The sequence below is a fragment of the Caretta caretta genome, chromosome 4, assembly GCF_965140235.1.
Source record: "Caretta caretta isolate rCarCar2 chromosome 4, rCarCar1.hap1, whole genome shotgun sequence".
Classification (NCBI taxonomy): Eukaryota; Metazoa; Chordata; order Testudines; family Cheloniidae; genus Caretta; species Caretta caretta.
The window spans coordinates 45,243,195-45,264,206 of record NC_134209.1 but is presented as its reverse complement, the minus strand read 5'-3'; the positions used below and the strand labels follow the sequence as shown (position 1 = coordinate 45,264,206).

At 40.9% G+C, this 21,012-nt stretch overlaps 1 protein-coding gene across 1 annotated transcript in view; it reads left to right on the top strand.

The window, feature by feature from the left end:
- The window catches only part of ZGRF1 (zinc finger GRF-type containing 1), a 49,073-nt gene extending 33,450 nt beyond the window's left edge, over nt 1–15,623 (top strand). The window contains 10 exon segments of the mRNA XM_075127581.1: nt 867–944; nt 1,614–1,761; nt 2,272–2,399; nt 3,271–3,394; nt 4,166–4,342; nt 4,496–4,630; nt 6,245–6,506; nt 10,094–10,171; nt 10,174–10,225; nt 15,454–15,623. Coding sequence (XP_074983682.1) covers nt 867–944; nt 1,614–1,761; nt 2,272–2,399; nt 3,271–3,394; nt 4,166–4,342; nt 4,496–4,630; nt 6,245–6,506; nt 10,094–10,171; nt 10,174–10,225; nt 15,454–15,493 — 1,222 coding nt within the window. The 3' untranslated portion in view covers nt 15,494–15,623.
- Nucleotides 15,624–21,012: the final 5,389 nt, after the last annotated feature.

Here is a 21,012-nt window from a genome sequence, read left to right as displayed (position 1 = left end):
AGACAAGGGGACTGAGGAAAAGGGAAAACCATCCAGAGTCAAAGAATGATTCACTGCAACCTAAAGTCAGGTGGGGAAGTTACACAACAGACTTCAAAAGGAAGTGACCCTGTGTGAGCGTGGGGCTGGAAACAATAGAAAGGAGAGAGCAGCAGCATCTAGCACACAAAGCGTGTGAGAAGGCAAGGTCACTGCAGGAAAGGGCAGATATGGATGCAGGAAAACAGCCAGGTTGTGTGATGTCAAACATAAATAGGTAGCAGAATATTAAGAGTTGTGTACCAAGTCCGTGTTGTTGCTAAGTGGAGCAAGTACTCCTAAAAGGGGAGTAAAAGAGTTGGGAGGAAGAGGGAGAAGAGAATGAATGAAGTTAGGTGGTAGGTGTGAAGACAAGAGGAGAACAAGTCAGAAATAAAAGGGGACAGGGTTAAAAAGAGACATCATCAGCAATGATGAGTATTAGAAGGAAGTGAGCATGAGTGTGGGATTGAGAGGATCAACAAGAGGAGCCAGCATGGGAAGGAAGTTGGAGAGGTTAAGGTTTAGTGCAGCTTGTGGAAGCAAGTGATGGAGATGAAAGGAGGGATAAGGAGTAAGGAACAAGATGCAGGTGAGGAGTGCTTTTGGGAGGACTATTACAAAAGTATCAAGTATCACTGAGAGAAATGTAATCAACATTAATCTACTCTTGTCAAAATAAATGACCAGTGCATGTTTTGTAGTACATGGCTTTACTTCACATGATAAATTGGCTGTAAAAAAGTTTGTGTTTTGATTATCTGTCACTCTTAAGAGTAGTCATTTTCCATGCAAGTTTTGCATTTTGTTCCATTTCTACAATAAGTGTCTTGCATCTTTTTTCAAAGTCTACTGGATCTTGGATTTGAGGACTTTATCAGAGTTGGAAGTGTTAGAAAAATTGCCAAGCCAGTTCTTCCTTACAGGTAAGGCTTAAGATCTTCAGAGGACTGAATAGATCACATGATTGATAGTAGTAAGTGGTACTGTAAGGTGATGGCTGTGAAGGCTATGGAAATATGATTTTAATGTGTCTTTCAACATCTCTTGCAGAGCAGTTGATTTTACAGAAAATGTAATAGTGGTAATGGCTTATAGTTTGTAATCAAACAGTCTTATATGGCTGTGTTAATCTAAAATGGTTTGGGTTTTAGACATCTGTTTAAAAGTTGGTATGATTTAAGCAGAAGTGATCTAGATAGCATTTTCTGTGCAATTTAAGTTAACAAAGCATAGCATGAACTTAAAGAGCTTGGAAAAGTGTTCAATTACTCAGAATCGCCAGCTGAGTGTTACACTCAGATATCATATATAAACATGCCTGCATAAGAATGAAAAACAAGCTCCTCAGTTCTAATCCAGACTGCAGCTAACTTGCTACGTGGCTTTGGGCACTCATGACTTAGGTAAGATTCTCTCCATTGTATAATGGAAGAAACAAACATATCTCACATGGGTATTGTGAAGATTTACAAACATTAACTAAATCAATCATACTGAAGTAGTGAATATGACTATTTTATATACTTCCTGTATTTGAGTGCTAAAAGCAGTTATATTCAATATTCATAACTCATTTCAAAATATTTTTAAAGCTTACATGCAGGCTCTGGAAGTGAAAATGAACAATTAAAAGAACTGCTTGCCTTGATGAAAAAAGATTTAACTCCAGCAGAAAAAATATATGTGAGGAAAAGTATTGATCATCATAAGCTGGGAACCAATAAAGCTATTCTGCAACAGGTAGTTAAACACAGTGATTGAAAGAAGAGAGAATAAACAGTTTAGAAGTCTTTACTTGAGAGGCCAAGCATGTATAAACTGGCAGTCCCCTCTGATGTCTGATGCTGCCAAAGCCTTATACTCGTATAGAATGAGATATATCCTAGACCCTGACAAGTTTTTTCCAATATACTTTAGTAAATGAGGGTTGTATGATTGAGTTCTACTTTAAATGTATTAAAGAAAGGGAATCACAAGATAAGAGGTGTCCGCTGGAACCTTAAATGTAATATAAAAGATTTAATTGTGGGGGAGGGGGCAAAACTGTTAATGCAGCTTTGAAGAAGCATGTGTACCAGATGTTATAGAAGTTGAACTTCAGTTTTTGGTGTCTGTATACCACAGTGATGGGTATACTAGAAATGCCTAGAGAGATGGAAATTTAATTATGTAACTTATGCTATCATGGAATCAGTAGCAATGTATTTGTGTAGGTTATTAAATCTCTTCCCCACACACCCCATCACAAAGGTGAGAGTGGTTGGAGCAACCTGTGCTGCCTGCCCATTCCCTTCCATGAATGACCTTAAGTTTCCTGTGGTGGTACTGGATGAGTGCAGTCAGATGACAGAACCTGTTTCTCTCCTTCCCATTGCAAGGTACAAATCAACTGTTTAGATTTCGGTTTAGCAATGACTTTTAGCTAATACTGACAACTTTAAATAACGATCACACTTTGGTATTTTAAGAACATAATTAATTTGCACTCATCAAGAAAACAAAGTCTGGACTAGTATGCATTAAGTGGACACCCATTTAATTCAGTTGACAAAGGAGGTGTGTGAATTGGTGGATTCTTAAAAGCTCCAGGAATTTAATCATGAATATGACTTGGCCAGCTAAGCCCCAAATTCCACATGTCACTAAGCCATTGCCTGAGGGGCCAGGATGATCTCACCATCACAGAAGAGGTGGGGGAAGAAAAAAGATACTAGAGAGAATGTGGGAGTACTTTTAAAAGAGGTGTATCACTATTGAGTTTACCGTCATCTACACCCAAAGTCTTTAGCCCCATTTCCCATGAATTATCTTCTCTCAGGCAAGCCCCAGCCTGTGCCCAACTGTTCCTAAATTGGGAACATTTTCGCCCAGGTGATTTTGTTTTCTTCCCCTTCCCCTTTCTGACACTGTTTTGCCTCCTTCAGCATCTCAGTCTTCTTGGATATTACCTCTCCTTCTCACTTCCCTTGGAATGAGCTATGTCTGGTTTATATTGGCCCAGACCCCTCCCACTCTTAGCAGCCCTAAGAGGTTAATTGGAGTCACCTGCTTGTGGGGTTGGGGTTTTTTTTGTTTTTGTTTTTTCTCCCATGTGACAGTTCACTCTGTCACAAGGGGTTAATAGAAGAGGAGCCCAGTACAAAGCAAACTGCTAATTATAAAGTGAACCACATTGTAAAATGAATTAATTACAGTACTAACAACAATTAGAGTTTGTGTTTTGGATTTTCATTGGAATACTGATTGCAGGTTTGAGTGTGAAAAGCTGATTCTAGTTGGAGACCCTAAGCAGCTTCCACCAATTATTCCAGGGTCTGAAGGTGCTCATGATAATGGATTGGAGCAGACTCTCTTTGACCGGCTTTGCTTGATGGTATGTGCTGCTAAACACATCTTTTAAAAGATATGGGATGAAATCCAGGCCCTGTTGAATTTAGTGGTGCCAGGATTTCACTCCCGTGTTCTCTGAGGCAGTTAATCTAAATGCATCTTAGTAGGAGAGTGATTTTTTGTCGTTTTGTCCAGATTTTTTTTTCTATAAGTATTACTTATCAATAATTGAACCCCTCATAGAAGCTTGAAAACATCATGTGTGTGAATAAAATGGGAGTGAATTACAGTATACTTGCCAGCTTCTGTCCTCAGTTATGCAGGTACAGTTTCCATAAACATCAGTGAGAGCTTCAGGAATGTATCCAGGGACACAACTGGATCTTAATAGTTTAATCTCTATTTGTTTTTTACTATAGAATAAGTCAGTGATCCCCAAACTGTGGGGCATGCCCCCTAGGGGGGTGTGGAGGAACATTTGGGGATGGTGCGCGGGGAGGCCCGGGTCAGCCCCCACGTGGGAGTGGTAAGGGAGCGCCACCCAGCTCCACGCTGCCCCCAGCTCTGCTCCTGGCCCTGGCCCCAGCTCCCACCACGGCTCTGGTCCTGCTCCAGGCCCCCAACTCTGGCTTCTGGGGGGACACAGACCAGATAAATGTGTGGGGGGGGGCGCACGAGCAAAAAAGGTTGGGGACCACTGATCTAAATAACTCTTTTCTATTAGTTGCTTGATTGATATAAATTATTAAGCAATTTCCCAGTGATTAGCAACTATTTACATTTTCTTCATATTTTTTGTGTTGCATTTCTTTAGGGACATGATGCAGTCTTTCTTAGGACACAGTATCGCTGTCACCCTGCTATTAGTGCTGTAGTCAATGATCTGTTCTATGAAGGAAATCTGTTGGATGGCATTTCAGAGATGGACAGAAGTCCACTATTGGATTGGCTTCCAACACTATGTTTCTTTAATGTTAATGGGACAGAGCAGGTAGGTTTTTAAATAACTTCAAAAGTAGTCAATAGATATCTTTGGTTTGGGATTTTACTTGTTAGGGTTTTTGCATTATCCTTGGATGGCTAAATGTTTTTTTTAAATAGCCTTTCAGCAGAGCATAATTTGAAATCTCTTTCCCATCTCCAGATTGAAAGAGATAATAGCTTTTATAATATGGCAGAAGTTTATTTTATAATCAAGCTTATCCAGTCTCTGATTGCAAGTGGAATAGACGGATCCATAATTGGGGTGATTACACTATATAAGTCACAGATGTATAAGGTATGTACAAGAAGTGATGAACAGTCAACTGTAAATGAGTCCCATTGAAATGTAATACATGAGGGCAAGCAACTGAATATTGACAAAATGTACAAGTGCTTATATACAACTGCTAGAAGTTTAAATACTAGGATCGGTGACCTAAAGTGCCTGGCAGTAAACGAGAATATTGATATAATAGGCGTCACAGAAACATGGTGGAATGAGGATAATCACTGGCACACAGTAATAGCACGATATAAAAATATATGGAATGACAGAGTAAGTTGCGCACGTAGGGGAGTGGCACTATAAGTGAAAGAAAGCATTAACGCAAATATAATAAAACTCCTCAATGAATCAGACTACACCAGAGAATCTCTCTGGATAGGAATTCAATGTTTGAACAATAAGAGAATAACAGTAGGAATATACTAGCGACCACCTGACCAGGATGGTGACAGTGATTGTGAAATGCTGAGGGAGATTAGAGAAGCTACAAAGGCAGAAAACTCAGAAATAATTAGGGTTTTCAACTATCCTCATATTGACTGGATATGTTATCTCAGGAATAGATGCAGAGATAAAATTTCAGACAACATAAATGACTGTTTCTTGGAATAGTTTGTCCTGAAGCCCACAAGGGAAGAGGCAATTTCTGATTTAGTCCTAAAGTACATCAGAAGCCTACTAAACAGTCAGTGGGGGCTCCTGGATGATTGAGATGCTGAAGGAGCACTCAAGGAAGACTTATGGAGAAGCTAATTGAATTCTTTGCATGAGTCTTCACTGCAGAGGATGTGGGGGAGATCCACACACCAGAGCCATTCTTTTTAGGTGACAAATCTGAGGAACTGTCCCAGATTGAGAAGGTTTTGGAACAAATTTATAAATTCAGCAGTAATAAATCACCAGAACCAGATGGTAGTCACCCAAGAGTTCTGAAGGAACTCAAATATGAAATTGCGGAATGACTAATATAATGACGATTTTTAAAACCTCAATAGTGAGGAAGGAGCGCTAAACAACATTTGATCATAGATAGACCAAAGTTTGCATTTACTTTGCTGTTAAACACATTTACATAAATTTGCATAACTTTGCTCAGAAGGATTGTGTTAATTCATACAGCTGAGATTCACTGTTTCAGAAATTTGGTTCATTCCCTCCCCCAGGTGTAATCAGCGTTATAGAAAACTGACTGATAATACATCAGAACCTCTCTAATTTTAACTAATGGATGGGAAGCCCATTGTGAATTGATTATGTATGCCAGGAATGGAATCATTGTGTCTAACATGGTGCTCTCTATTTAGCAAATGAGGAGTTGTATGTCATATGTACCTGTCACTCTGTCCTCAAAGTCTTACGTTGCGCTGTCTGGTTGCCAGGAAGGAATGCTGTCCCTCATTAGACGTATGGATGTTGTGTCAGGATAGACTCAATGCAAAATTTTGTGTTTGCACTTGATGGAGGTACTCCTGTAATATATAATCAATAGAGTTGCTAGTTCGTTTAATGTGAGTAGACTCAAGACTCCTCATCAGTATTTTTATTGGAGACATGAATGAGTGTGACTATGTAACTAGTATATTTATAAACCAATGACTCTCCATCAACTTCTTTTGTCCACAGATTTATAATTTACTTAGTGCTGTACACTCAGATGCTCTTGCGATTAAAGCCATCCAAGTGTCTACTGTAGATGCATTCCAAGGAGCAGAAAAGGAAATCATTGTTTTGTCGTGTGTGAGAACAAAACAAGTTGGGTTCATAGACTCAGAAAATAGAATGAATGTTGCTCTGACAAGAGGAAAGAGGCATTTGTTGATTGTGGGAAATCTGGCCTGTTTGCGTAAGAACAAACTATGGGGACGCGTAATTCACCACTGTGAAGGTAAAAATTAATATTTTTAATTTTAAAACCACCTCTTAATTGGTATAGTTTTTTTCTGGCTGTAATAAAACTGTATTGCACCTTATTTAAATGTCTGCAGTGTATCTGCAAACAGTTATTTATGCTTAGCAGCCTGTAATCAGTTTGCAGGTATGAGGCTGCTCTTTCTTTTCCTGATATCAGCAGGTAGCCAACAAGTCAAAAGTATTAACAGCCAGCTCCTCTAATGGAGCAGCTCCCATCTTCTCATTGGTCTTCTCTACCCCTGTAACAATCACATCACTCAGTCAAGTGAGGTGAAAAGAGGAAGTGAAATCCTCAAGAAGTGAGGTCCACCAAACTACCCAACACCAGGCAACCCTCAGGGCCTGTGGGTGCACAGCTGAAACCCAGCACAAGGTACAATATGGTTAGGGGCCTGAAGTCCTTACAGACTCTGCAGTTCAAACCTCAGCCCTATGCACCCGTCGAATTTGACCTTTTAGCCATCAGTCCCTCCACTTAGCTCTCTCTTATCAATACAGGGACTTCCTCTTGTCCATCTTCCCTCCTCACTCACTGAAATCTCTCCTTTTGGCAACTAAGGCTCTTCTCCCCTCCAACACAACAAGCAGCATAATTAGAGCTAAAACTTGCAGCTTTCCTCTTTGGTTATATTCCCTGTCTTCCCTCTAATTCCCTAGCTGTAGATTTTGAAAAAAAGTTTTAGTGATGAAAAGGGAGCTTCCTACCCCAGAGTCTACTCCAGTTCCTTGGGAAATGACTGCTGTCAGGGTTCCCGCCCCACTCTGAACTCTGGGGTACAGATGTGGGGACCTGCATGAAAGACCCCCTAAGCTTATATTCTACAGCTTAGGTTAAAAACTTCCCCGACACACATTCCTTTCCTTGTCCTTGGACAGTATTGCTGCCACCACCAAGTGATTTTACACAAAAATTCAGGAAAGGGTCACTTGGAGTCCCTGTTCCCCCAAAATATCCCCCCAAGTCCCTTCACCCCCTTTCCTGGAGAGGCTTGAGAATAATATACCAACCAATTGGTTACAATGTAAGCACAGATCAAACCCTCTATCTTTAGGACACTAAAATCAATCAGGTTCTTAAAAGACGAGCTTTATTATAAAGTAAAAAAATCACACCTGCAAAATCAGCATGGAAGGTAACTTTACGGGGTAATAAAAAGATTTAAAACACAGAGGACTCCCCTCTGGACTCAGCTTCACAGTTACAAAAAAACAGGAATAAAACTACCTCTTAGCATAGGGAAAATTCACAAGCTAAAAACAAAAGATAACCTAACATATTTCCTTGCCTCACTTACAATTTTTGTAATTCTTAGATGGATTATTCCAGGTATATTTTCAGGAGATGTTGTCCCTGTTGGCTTCTCTCTCCGGCTGGAGAGGGAACAAACAAAAAGAGCACAAACAACCCCCCCTCCCCGATTTTAAAGTATTTTCTTCCCTTATTGGTCCTTTTGGTCAGGTGCCAACCAGGTTATTTGAGCTTCTTAACCCCTTACAGGTAAAGATTTAGTACAGCTGCCCAGGAGGGATTTTATGCTACCCTTATCTGTATGTTTATGAAGGAAAAGGTACTGTGGAAAGGGATCTGGGTGTCATAGTGTATCACAAGCTAAATATGAGTCAATAGTGTAACGCTGTTACAAAAAAGCAAACATCATTCTGGGATGTATTAGCAGGAGTATTGTGAGCAAGACATGAGAAGTAATTCTTTCACTTTACTCCACGCTGATTAGGCCTCAACTGGAGTATTGTGTCCAGTTCTGGGCGCCACATTTCAGGAAAGATGTGGATAAATTGGAGAACGTCTAAAGAAGAGGAACAAAAATTATTAAAGGTCTAGAAAACATGACTTGTGAGGGAAGATGGAAAAAATTGGGTTTATTTAGTCTGGAGAAGAGAAGACTGAGAGAAGACATAACGGCTTTCAAGTACATAAAAGGTTATTACAAGGAGGAGGGAGAAAAATTGTTCTTCTTAACCTCTGAGGATAGGCAAGAAGCAATGGGCTTAATTTGCAGCCCATTTAGATTGGACATTAGGAAAAACTTTCTAACTGTCAGAGTGGTTAATCACTGGAATAAGTTGCCTAGGGAGGTTGTGGAATTTCCATTATTGGGGATTTTTAAGAGCAGGTTGGACAAACACCTGTCAGGGATGGTCTAGATTAGTGGTTCCCAAACTTGTTCCACCGCTTGTGCAGGGAAAGCTCCTGGCGGGCCGGGCCGGTTTGTTTACCTGCCACGTCCACAGGTTTGGCCGATGGCAGCTCCCACTGGCCGCGGTTCACTGCTCCAGGCCAATGGGAGCTGCTGGAAGTGGCGGCCAGTATGTCCCTCAGCCTGCGCTGCTTCCAGCAGCTCCCATTGGCTCCCATTGGCTCCCATTGGGAGCGATCGGCCGAACCTGCAGACGCGGCAGGTAAACAAACCGGCCCGGCCCACCAGGGGCTTTCCCTGCACAAGCGGTGGAACAAGTCTGGGAACCACTGGTCTAGATAATACTTAGTCCTGCCTTGAGGGCAGGGACTGGACTAGATTGCCTCTCGAGGTCCCTTCCAGTTCTATGATTCTGTGTTGACATCTGAAATATCATTGGCATCTGAGTTAGTCCCAATAAAATAAACGAGGCAGTTCACACCTCAAAGCTATTGTTTCAGGCTCTCTGCAAACTCAGGCAGACATTACTGAATCAATTATAGGCCATGTTTACACTATGGAAACTCTAGTGGCATAACTACAACACGACAGCTATGCCAGTATAACCCCTGTAACGTAGATGCAGTCTATAGCAATGGAAATGCTGTCACTGTAGGAATACCGCCTCCCAGGTGACGATAACTAGGTCAACTGAAACAAACTTCCATTGACTTTGCTGTGTGTCCTCCTGGGGTTGGGTTGGCATAGCTACAGCACTTGGATGTGGATTTTTCATGCCCCTGAGCACCATAGACCAGGCCATATTCCCATCATCAGATCTTTAAAGTTTTCCTTGAAACAGTGACAGCCAGAGACTTTTAAAAATGAAAACGGAGACTTTAAAATACAACTTGTGGCACCTTAGAGACTAACTAATTTATTTGAGCATAAGCTTTCGTGAGCTACAGCTCACTTCATCGGATGCATCCTTTTCTTTTTGCGAATACAGACTAACACGGCTGCTACTCTGAAAGCTAAAGTACAACTGACACCCTCAGCTAGGCTTTTGTACACCCATGTGTGGGGCACACCACACACTTTGAGAAACAGTGAGTTAGCATGTTAGGAGGTGCTACAGCCGTTCTCAGCTGGTGGGGAAAAAAAAAGAAAAGAGGTAGGAGCTGCTGCAAGAGAAGAGTTGGATGCCAAAACTCTACCCACTAAATTAGTTAACTACCTGTTGACATTAGAAGAAGAGCCCCATTGATTTATAATGGTTAGGCTCCTTGCAGAAATCCAGTTTTCAAGGTTAGGGAAACATTTCCTTTTGGTGTGTTTTGGGAATTAGATATTTTCATCACGACAATATGATTGTATGATAGATGTTGCAACGTAAGGTGTAATTGTCCTGTGTGACTGCTTTTAGGAAGAGAGAATGGATTGCAACATGTAAGCCAGTATGAGGAACAACTGAACAACATTCTTAAATATTACTTGGAGAAAAAAGAAAGAATAAGCAAAAGAAAAATAAAAAAATCTCTTTCACAGCAGGAAAAAGGTATAAAAATTGTGTGCTTTTCTATGTAACGCCAAAGAATATTTTAAATAGATAGTATAATATAATAAATAAGCATTTGTAACATAATTTTTTTATATTCCAGTGCACGCATATCTCTGTATTTACTCCATATATGAACCACTAAAATAATTACATCTAATTGCTTGATAACTGAAGTCCTTAAATTTAAGAGCACTGTAACTTGCATTGTCTCTCTCTGTTAACTCCCTAGTTTAGATGATAGATCTAACTTTAAAAGGCCCTGGGAGTGATCCTGGAAGTTACAGGCCAGTAGTAAGCCTTATATCAATACCTGCAAATTGGTTGAAACAATAATTACAGAGAGAATAACAAAACACCTGGAACATCAGATATGGTCTAACCAGCACAGTTTCTGCAAAGAAAAATGTTCTCAGTAATCTATTAGAATTCTTTAAAGATGTTAGTGGGTAGTGGACAGAAGAGAAAAGTTGACACTTACTTTAGTCTTTCAAAAGGCCTATGACAATCTCTCAGAGATTTTAGAGACTACTCAAAAACTATGTAGTTTTAGAAGCAAAATATTGTCATGTACCAAAAACTAGCTTAGAAGCAGGAAACAAAAAGTAGGAATAAATCATTAATCATCGCAAAAGATTAATACAAGGGTGCCTCAAGGTTCTGTACTAGGTCCAGTGTTGTTTAATATGTTTAACAACAATCAAGAGAGAGAGAGTTGAAGCAGCGAGGTAGCAAAATTTGCAGACCACACAAAATTTTATGTGCTAGTCAAGTCCAAGGAAGATAGAGTAACTCCGTAGTGACCTACTATAGGTAGGTGAATGGGCAACACAATGGCAGATGAAATTCTATGTTGATAATTGCAAAATGATGCACATTGGAAGGGGAAATTTGAATTACTCATACATCATACAGGTTCTAAATTAACTGTATTAGCTCAGGAAAGGGACATGGGCATAATTGTGGACAACTCAATGAAGACCTTTGCTCAATGTGCAGCTGCAGTCAGAAAAAATAAAAAACAAATAAGATGTTAGGATGCATAAGGAATGGAATGAAGAATAAGATGGAAAATATTATAATGATATTATGTGAAATAGTGGTGTCACTTCCTCTGGAATACTGTGTGCAGTACTGGCCATCCCATCTCCAAAACCATATCACAGAATTATAAGGGGCTCAGAGAAAGTTATGGGAATGATTAAGGCTATGTAGGAAGCCTCTGTGGAAGATAGAAATTCCACCTTATAGTGTCTAATAAAGGCATTAATAGAGGACCATGTTGCTGCACTACAGAACTCAGTGGAAGTATAGGCTCTTTCTGCCCATGAAGTCACCATAGGGACCGTGTGGAGCGTCCCTTGATTCTATCAGGAACAAGTGCTCTTGATGCATTGTACAACTCTACAAAGCATAACTTGATCCGTCTGACCAGAAATGGTTTGGAAATGGGTACCTGGAGCCATTCACACTTCGGATGAAAGGAGATGAACAAGGAGCCCGATCTTATTGTCCATTTGATATGCTTGATAGCTCTTTAGGGATCTACAAACATCCTGATTATGCCACAGTTTTTTGTAGGATGCCCTAATGTGAGGCATGGAAACATGAGCTCACTTTTGGCAAGAAAGATTATGTGAATCTTAATACCACCTTGTCATCAGAGTCTAAAGTCTATGAATCAGTGCTTGGATAACGCTGCCAACTCCGAGACTGATCTAGCAGATGTGATAGTGACCGGAAATAGGTTTTAATTGAATTAATATGGAATTATGGAATTCCAATTTGATGGAATTAATAGAAGGGAGTGACGGATGTCAGTAGTTCAAAAAGGTGGGTGAGGGCTTTCAGCAGCAGTGGTAGGTCCCATTTGGGAGAGATTGGGCTAACTGCAGGTCTAACAAATCTGATAGTCCTGAGAAATCTGGATACTTGAGGATTCCCTGCCAAGTATCTGGATGTAAGATACTACATATGGCTGACACCTGATGCACTGTGGTGGTTGGCTGAAGTAATTGGTCTATACGGTCCTGAAGAAAGTCCAGAATAGCTGAGATGCCAGGGTACTTGAGTTTTTTGTTTTGAGCTATATCTTTTCCTGACAAAGGAGGAAATCCTTTACTAATTAATCCTTTCTGGAAGAGAGGAGAGTCCCAATCACTTTGGTAGATAGTCTGAGTAGACGGCCTGGATGGAGGATAGGACCTTGGTGAAGAATAACCAGTCTCACTGGTAGATGCAATGGAGAGTTCTAATGCCAAGAAAGTTCTATCTCCATACTGGTTAAGGAGACCAGGGTTATCACCTTTTGCTGCTTCTCACCTTATCTTCTGAATTCCCTTCCCTAGAAGTAGAAGAGATGGGACTGTGTAAAACAGGTCCTGTGGCTATCTGTGCAAGAGAGCATCTGTCCCCAGGGACCTGGCATCCGCTCCCCCGATGTGAAGTACTGTACTTTGTCGACATTCTGTTCTTCTGACTGGCAAACAGATTGACAGGAGGCCGTATTTCTGTAAAATCAGGTTAACAATGTCCTGATTTATACACCAATCTGAGCTGTTGACTGCATGTCTGCTTAGCCATCTGCCTTCTGACTCCGTTCTCTCTTTATGTATATTGCTCTTATGGAAAATACATTCTTCTCTGCCATTTCATTATCTCCATTGCTTCTACATGTAGAAACGAGCTCCCAAATTCCCCCTGGGTTGTTGAGAAAAGCCACAGTGGTAGTGTTGTCTGACTGGAACAAAATGTGGTCACCCTAGAGGTGTCTCTGGAACCTTCATAGAAAGTAACCTTTAGGAGCTTCATAGCTGCCCTGTGGAGCTCAAAGTGCCCTGTTCTGTTCTGTGCCCCAAGTTTGCTCCTCACCCCATCAGGCATCTGATATGTGTACCCATGAGTCTGGAAGGAATATTGGAAGACCCCTGCAGATGTTCTCTGGGATTGTCCACCATTTGAGTCTAGTACTTGGCTTGGAACCATGATCCTGTATACATTACAGTGAATGGTTTCCTCCTTTCAAAAGAAATGCCTGGAGACTCCGGATATGGGATTTTGCCTATGGGGTAATTCTTATACACAAAATCAGAAGGCCCAGTAGCTGGGGGCACTGAGTTATGGTTGATCGTATGTGTTCCTTATTAACATAAATATCAAGTTTGGGATTTTCTGGAATCTGTCTAATGGTGGATATGCTTTTGCCACATGTATTGTTGATACTCCTGATCAATTTCAGCCTTTTTAAAAACCTGAAAATAAGAAATAGTTTGTACCATAAATCAGACAATTCCTATAGGGATTGGAGGGTGAAGAAGGACTCGTGTTTTCAGAACAAATTGTAACACACATATATTTAGCTTATCAAAGAGAAGGTTAAGGGGGTGATTTGATTGCAGTCTGTAACTACCTACACGGAACAAATTATTGCTGTGGGATGCTCAAATAGACATGTCAGCAAACTACAACCATTTCCATTTACAAATAGTCACAAGATTATACCCCATCCTATCCAACACAGATCTAGCTTTGGTTATCTGTGTCTGTGTGACCTCCAGGCTTAATTATTGCCACTTATATCTAGGAATGAAACCATGCATCCTGAGAAAGCTCTGGCTGGTTTGGCAACACACAGGCTTTTTAGTTTTCAGAGTGGTAGCCGTGTTAGTCTGTATCAGCAAAAACAACGAGGAGTCCTTGTGGCACCTTAGAGACTAACAAATTTATTTGGGCATAAGCTTTCATGGGCCCATTTCGTGAGCTACAGCTCAATTCACACGAAAGCTTATGCTCAAATAAATTTGTTAGTCGCTAAGGTGCCACAAGGACTCCTTTTCTTTTTGCAGATACAGAAGAACACGGCTGCTATTCTGAAACATAACAATTAATAGAAGTTTTAAAGTTTGTTTTCCTAGTTTTAAATACATTCCTGGTAATTTAATCTAGCACTGAAAGTAATTACAATGGTAAGAGCAAGAGGGCAAAATGAAATACACACTGAAAATAGGACTCAGGTTATTGGTGACCTGAGCCATTGTTTAGGACTAACTGAGAGGGAAATATACCTAGTGAAGAGAGAATATGCAATATCTCCAGCAATACCACATGGCTATATCATTAATGGAGAAAAAGAAAACATTCATCTCTCTCACACATGGTGTGTTTTATGCTATTTACCACACATATAGGTTGGACTGGGTGCTCAAATAACGTAGTGATGGGTGTAATGCAGAATAGGTTCTGTAGATCCAAGAAGTCCTTTCCGGCCTTATCTGATGCTGTAGTTGAGATATTAAATACTTGCTGAAAACATAATTTTTTAAGTTAAGATGGTATATTCGCAGACCATACATTAATGCAGTGTCTTCCCCTCTCCTATTGCCCTTATATTAATTGCTGATAGTTATATGCATTCTTATGTGACCGTGACTATCAGGAGTTGGTGTGATAAAAGCATTTTTCATGTAGCCGTGCTGGAAAACTTAAGATATTACTGCCATCATCCCAGGCTCTAAATACCAGGAAACAAAGCATAGCCACCACCTGAATCTATTACATGTGCTGGCAGCCCTTTATGAATTTTTACAAAGGATGGAGTAAGTCTTTACTTTGGGCCAACTCTTGCTTCCAGTGACTTCAAAGGGATTTTCACTATGATTTAATAAGTGGTTGTTTCATAAGCTGATTATCTCATCTTCTTTATGGGCCAGATGATGATACCCTTACTCACATTAAATGGCAGCTTTGTTTCCAGTGGGACCACTTGTGGAGTGAAATGTTAATCATTGTGACTGAGGGTATAAGAATGTAACCTAAATGTGGTTTTGGTGTGTGGATAAAAATTTTAGACACAGTATTTCAAACAATAATAAAAACTAAAGTGTTTTCACTCTCTGAGAACATGGGTTCTTTCAGCCAATCCTACAAAATTTGGGTAAGCTTTTTATAAAGAAAAAAAATGCATTTTTCCCTTTTTTTAAAAATAACCTTTGAAAAGTATTTAATTGATCTTTAGAATTACATCATCATTTAGCATGGCCTATCTTAGAAGAGTTCTTACTTGGCTTACTTGCAAATCCATTGATATAAGACACTGAAGCTTTTTTATTTTTTCCTTCATGAGTAAATGAAACACTCCGTGACTCCCATTAAAAATAAAATCTATGGTGAGAATTGAAAAAGAAGAATGTGTCTTTAGCCACCCACAAATACTTATTCTTTCTCTTCAGTGCTGCTGTCCACCTGAATGATATGAATACAACTTCATAGCATGGTATTCCATGACAGAGCTGGACATAAAAGAGGAAACCTGTGCAAGAAGTCTGGAAACTAACCAGAACAGCCTCTTATAAAATGATCAAAAAAAAGAACACCAGAGAAGCCTCTTGTAGCTTCTTGAAAATATATTTTAATCAAAGAATAAGTCTAGGCCCCAGGTCTAATAATGTTTTATATTGAAAGTATTAGTTGTTTAGAAAAAAGTCACTTAGTTAAGATATTCAAGCCAATCTTCCTAGTTTCTGAAACAACTTGAAACCAGTAACTGGTATTTCTTGTATATCATATAGAAAGCTTGGTTTTGCAATGTGATTTAATATAATATGCATGTGTTGTTCATTGTACTTGTACGTTCTTCTAGAGCCTAAAAATGATCTTGTGATAAAATAAAGATTGTCCACTAGGTGGTGCCAGTGTACTCTTGCTTTCTGCTAGGCCAATCTGAATATCCTCTTGAACTATCAAAGGTTTAAGAAAGAAAGGTAGTGAAGAAAGAACATTTGAATAATCACACGACATCAGTACAGATAATGACTTAAATCTGATGCAAGTCTGCTGCCAGCAGAAGCTGAAGTGCTGTTCTTTGTGAGTGAAAAACAGAACTGCATTACACAGCCTAAACTTTGCAGCTATCCATTTTCTTAAATTTGCGAGAGAGCGCGCGCACTATCATATTTGATAAGTGTTTCGGGCCCAGGGAGTGACTGAAGACATTAATAAGTGAAGTGTGGAAGGAGAAGAAACAGTAGACGACTGAATAGTTCCTTTAAATTACTGCTGACACCTCTGTTACGGCTCCCTAAAATCTCAATCAACAATCCATTAGAACTCAACAGGAGTAAAACTAAATCCTCGTTTAAGTGTATTTATCCGATCTCTTTTCACTCTTTCAAATGCTAAATCCATTTCAGCATATGCCCCTTCTTTCTCTCGCCTTTCTCTAAAGACTGGCAGCCTATACTACTCTTGTAAATATGAAAGATGCTAATCATATGACATATCACGTCTCAGTCGGAGCCTGGAATAAAGCCTTGAGATTTGGGATCATTGCCTCCAGACAACAGCTTCATCAGCCGGAAAGTTGGTTTTTTTCTCCTTTCCTTCAACTCTCAATCCCTTCTTTGTCTGGGGGAAAATGCAGCCAACTCGAGCCACCCTGGCCATATGGTTCACTCTGTATTTTCTTAGTTGAATTCAGGACTTGTTTCTGTGACTTGCGAAGGTGGGTGTTTTTTTTTTAAGTGTGTATAAAGACATAGAAGGAGCTGCTTGTGCTGGGACTGCTTTGCAGCGCCCCTGCATGTTCTTCACGTGTTTATTTCACACCTTCCCTCTGCAGCCACCGAATAGCTATTACTTTCTCTTCCGCTCCGCGTAAGCCCAACATATAAAAGCAAATAGCGCATCCTTGGTTATAACACGAACCGAACTGATTCCACCCATCTTAGCTTTCCCTTTTAAGGGCTGAAAATTCCGTCTTAATCATTTTTTCCCCAGGGCTGAGAGTGCACAATGCCAACGTGCTCCTATTCGAATGTGTGGCAAGAGTGTAAAATAATACACGTTTCCCAGCAGATCGTTTTTTGAAAAAATGGCTTGGCCAAGAGAAGCCCAGAAGTATGTGCAATAAGGAAGGATGGCTTTCAAGATCTGTATATATTAGGAGCTGAATGAGGTGGGTGCGCTCAAGTTTGGATAGCCCCCTGCCCAATTTTCTTTCTCTCTCCCCTTACACAACCCCCCAAAAGGCCCTTTCACCAAATCATTAAATTCTACAGAGGTGGTCAAGCTAGCCCTGCTTTTCATGCATTTGAGAAAGAAAAGGGTCCTTGAAGTTTAGAAGATGCCCAAGGAAAACTCCTTGAATGACATCAAAAGAACGAGTTTCCATAGCTGTTGAAGCACGAGAGCCGTGTAGCGGCACAAAGGCGGGTTGGGGCAGCGGGACTGTCCCACTGCTCTATCCCAGCACAATTGGGTCACTGAAATAGGGAATTAATTACCATTGGAGAGTGGGCAGCCCATTCACCACTGGCTGAGTTTTATTAAACGCCAATATAAATAACAAAACAACTCTTGTGGCTGCACTATTCCGACACGCCAAAGGAAGGATTATGTTGGGGATTAACATCTTAAAGTCTATGAGACTTTCTGACTCAAGGCTCGAAGCTGGTAATCGTATTTGTCTCCTGGTTCAGTGATTAGCGCTCGCTCGCTCTCGCACCTTCGCCTGGATGGCCAATGTCCCTTTTGCAGGCACCGGGTTTTTCCACACAATCGGCTGTTCTTTTGCCCAGATCTATAGAAAATAATAAGAAAACTGAAGCATGCTGACGCGGGCTGCAGAGTCTTCTCTTCTGGAAAGGAGGGGACCGGCGGCCTTTTTCACAGGCACGCAGACACCCTTTGGGGGAGACGGGAGGGGCCATGGGTCTAAAAATCACTCCGCGGGCCTGCACCTGCCATGCAAATCTGGAAGGGAACAATCGGCCTAAAACGGGGGCACAGGCACACCGGGGGGGCTCTGTGCTAGAGGGAAAAGAGCCTTGAAGCCACAGGGGCAAGGACAGCTCCGGGTGAAACCCAACCAATACATCAATCTGGCCCGCTGCTTCATTGCCCCAGACACAAGAGGGGGGAGGAAAGCGAGTCTTTGGGATGGGGGGGGGCGGGGGCTGCTCCCAGAGGTGGCGTGTATTTCGATGCCCTGGCCCTGTAACACACTGAAGGGGGGGGTGCCCCGGGCTGCCTCTCTCAACACCAGAAATGCCAACAGGAACTGAGTTTCTGCCCTCGCCTCCCAACTCTGCCCCACACAGGAGAGGGGCCCGAGAGCTGCAGCTAAGCGCCATGGGCTCGCGGCACCTCTCCCGCCGTCCAGCCCCTCCCTGCAATCCGCAGCACGTGCAGAGCGCCCTAGGTTTCAGTGACGGTACAGCGACATCCACACACACACACACACTTTGAGCCCCCATGCCCTGCTCAGGCCCCCGCCCTGGCCCCTGTTCACCTGGGGCAGCAGCGAGCCATTAATGCTCGCTCGCAACTTGTGAGGTCGAAGCGTGCACGGGCTGGAGCCAAAGGTCCCTGAGCAACACCTACCCTAAACTTTTAGGACTTTTGGGTCGCCTCAGAGTTCAAGCTTCTTATAACGAACAAAGCCTTTCTAAAGGTCTCTCACTCACTCACACGCCAGCTCAGTGCCCTTTATTTCTGGGCTGTGTGATGAGCTTAAATCATTGTGCTCCTGTTTCTTGATCACTGCCTGCTTTGGGCTTTTGTTCCTGCAAAGTAGGCTTGAGCCTGGCAAAGGGGCTGAAGCTGAACAGTTTGACCCTTTGGGGACAGTTCATGCCGTGGGCAGTAGGCGACACTTCTTTTCCACCCCCCGGGGCTATTCAGCGCTCTTTGCATAACAGTTCAGCTTCGTTTCATTTGGCCAGTTTTTTAGACCACACAAGTGCCTCTTGAATTTAGCTACGTTAAAAGAGTGCTAGAAAGCCCAGCCCTAGCTTAGTTCTTTGGTCACGTTTGGCTCAAAATCGACGACGAACTGAAATCGCTTTTTGCCATCACGACCTGGCTAAGTTGCTGAACAAGGAGGAGGCTGGGTTAAACTCAACTAGTTTGAAAAACATACACTTTCCAGTCATTCTTATTGCAGCACTGAAACATCCACGTTCCCGCATTTAAATCACGCAACTGAAAATTGTTTTGCTATGAAGGTTCTTTCCTCCAAATTTTTCTTTCCCTGTAGCATCCCCCATAACTATTTGTTTCTGATAACTTGACACCATGGAGAAAGATTGGGTTTGAAAATTTTAAAAGGCCTTTTGATTTCTAATTTTTCTAACAAAACCCCAATACTGTCCATATCCAGTCTATCACTTTTTACATCAGTGACAAAGTTAAATAAATCTCGGTAAATGGGCGGGGGGGGGGGAAATCCAAGAATGTGGAACAACTGAGAGCCTAGGAGACTCTAGTCTGCATTGAAGATTTTTCATAAGGTCGAGAAAGGAAACTAAGGGCTGTTGCATGGAGTTTCTCTTTGTTTTACTCTTGCATACAGTTAAGAAAGCATGTAGATTTTCCATACTTCTAATGAACCATATTTAAAATGTTCATTTAAATCACTTGCCAGATTCGCAGACACTTTCCATTCAGTCCACTACATTTAATAATACTTTGGAGTTGCAAGAAACCAGTCACTATCTTACTGATCTTAAGAGAGCATGTACAAGGACTGTATGGGAAGTCTTTCACCGGTACCTGAAACTTTGTGTGTATTACATTCAATTGAATTTAAATGTAAAACTTTTTTTAAAAAAGTGGCATTAACTCTCAGATTTGGTTTCAGCACTAAAACATGAAAGCTAAAATAATAATGATAAAAAAAGCATTTTTCACAAAGAAATTCGGGCACACTCATTATGAAGGACCAAATCACGTAGAATCTGGAAATATATCTTTGTTGAATATGAAGTTAGTTGAGCTGCATTGAGCTTTAAGTAAGTACAGTATCTCTGTGTGTGATAGTATCAACATCTAGGTTTTAGGTTTGTCTTTAGGTATTTTTAGATTTGGGGGTTTTCCTTCCTCCCCCACAAGTTGCAATAATCGTGTTTACAACAATATTCATAGAAATTGATTTTGCACCCTAAAATATGCTGTGGTCTTCATTTGATTGTATATGTCTTTAGCACAATTCGTTTCCCCTGTTGGACCGACAGAGACCAAATTTGTTGACCTCCAGGGCATGTTGCAAGGCCTATGTGTTCACTCAAGACTTTTGCCTCAGAGGGTGGTCTGGAGAAACTCACCCTGGTGGGGGGTGAGTTTTGGTCGTGGACTGATGAGGGGTTTTTTGTTTGTTTGTTTGATTTGTTTTGTTTAAGTCCTTTGGAGGGGATATTGTGTCAGTGTGTTGTATTCCACATTGTTGTTTTAAAATTGGTGAATATGTCACTCGATGGAACGAATGGCACATTATAAAATAAACACATCGCCAAAAATTACATTTCCGTTCATTCCTCTGAATTTCCCTGCTTTTAGAAGGGTGAGGGAAATACAAGGCAAAAGTAGATATACCATCTGATCAACTATGAAGTGTATGTGAAACATCTCCCTAAAGCTGCAGAAAACCCTCTTGTTTTCAGTTGTATTTGTTTATTTCTTTCAGCATGCTGAAACTCTGGCCAAAAAAAGAGAGAGGCAGATTTAAGATTTTTCAGATATGTATTTGAGCATCTTACTACAGTATGTTGTAATAAAAACTATGCATCTCCAATGTACTTTTTTGTTCCCCAAATCATTTTTCTCCCTTTCTTTCTCATTTCTTTAGGAAAGGATTTCTCTTTGTTAGTCTTCAAACACAAAATCCAGCATAAATGTACATAAGGCAAATTCCTTCTTAATCTGTCCTCTCTCTTCCCCATCATAAACTGGCATTAATTAAATGTTGTGTGTTTAAGACAATTTTTAAAAGGCTTCCCTTTTCTCATATTCAT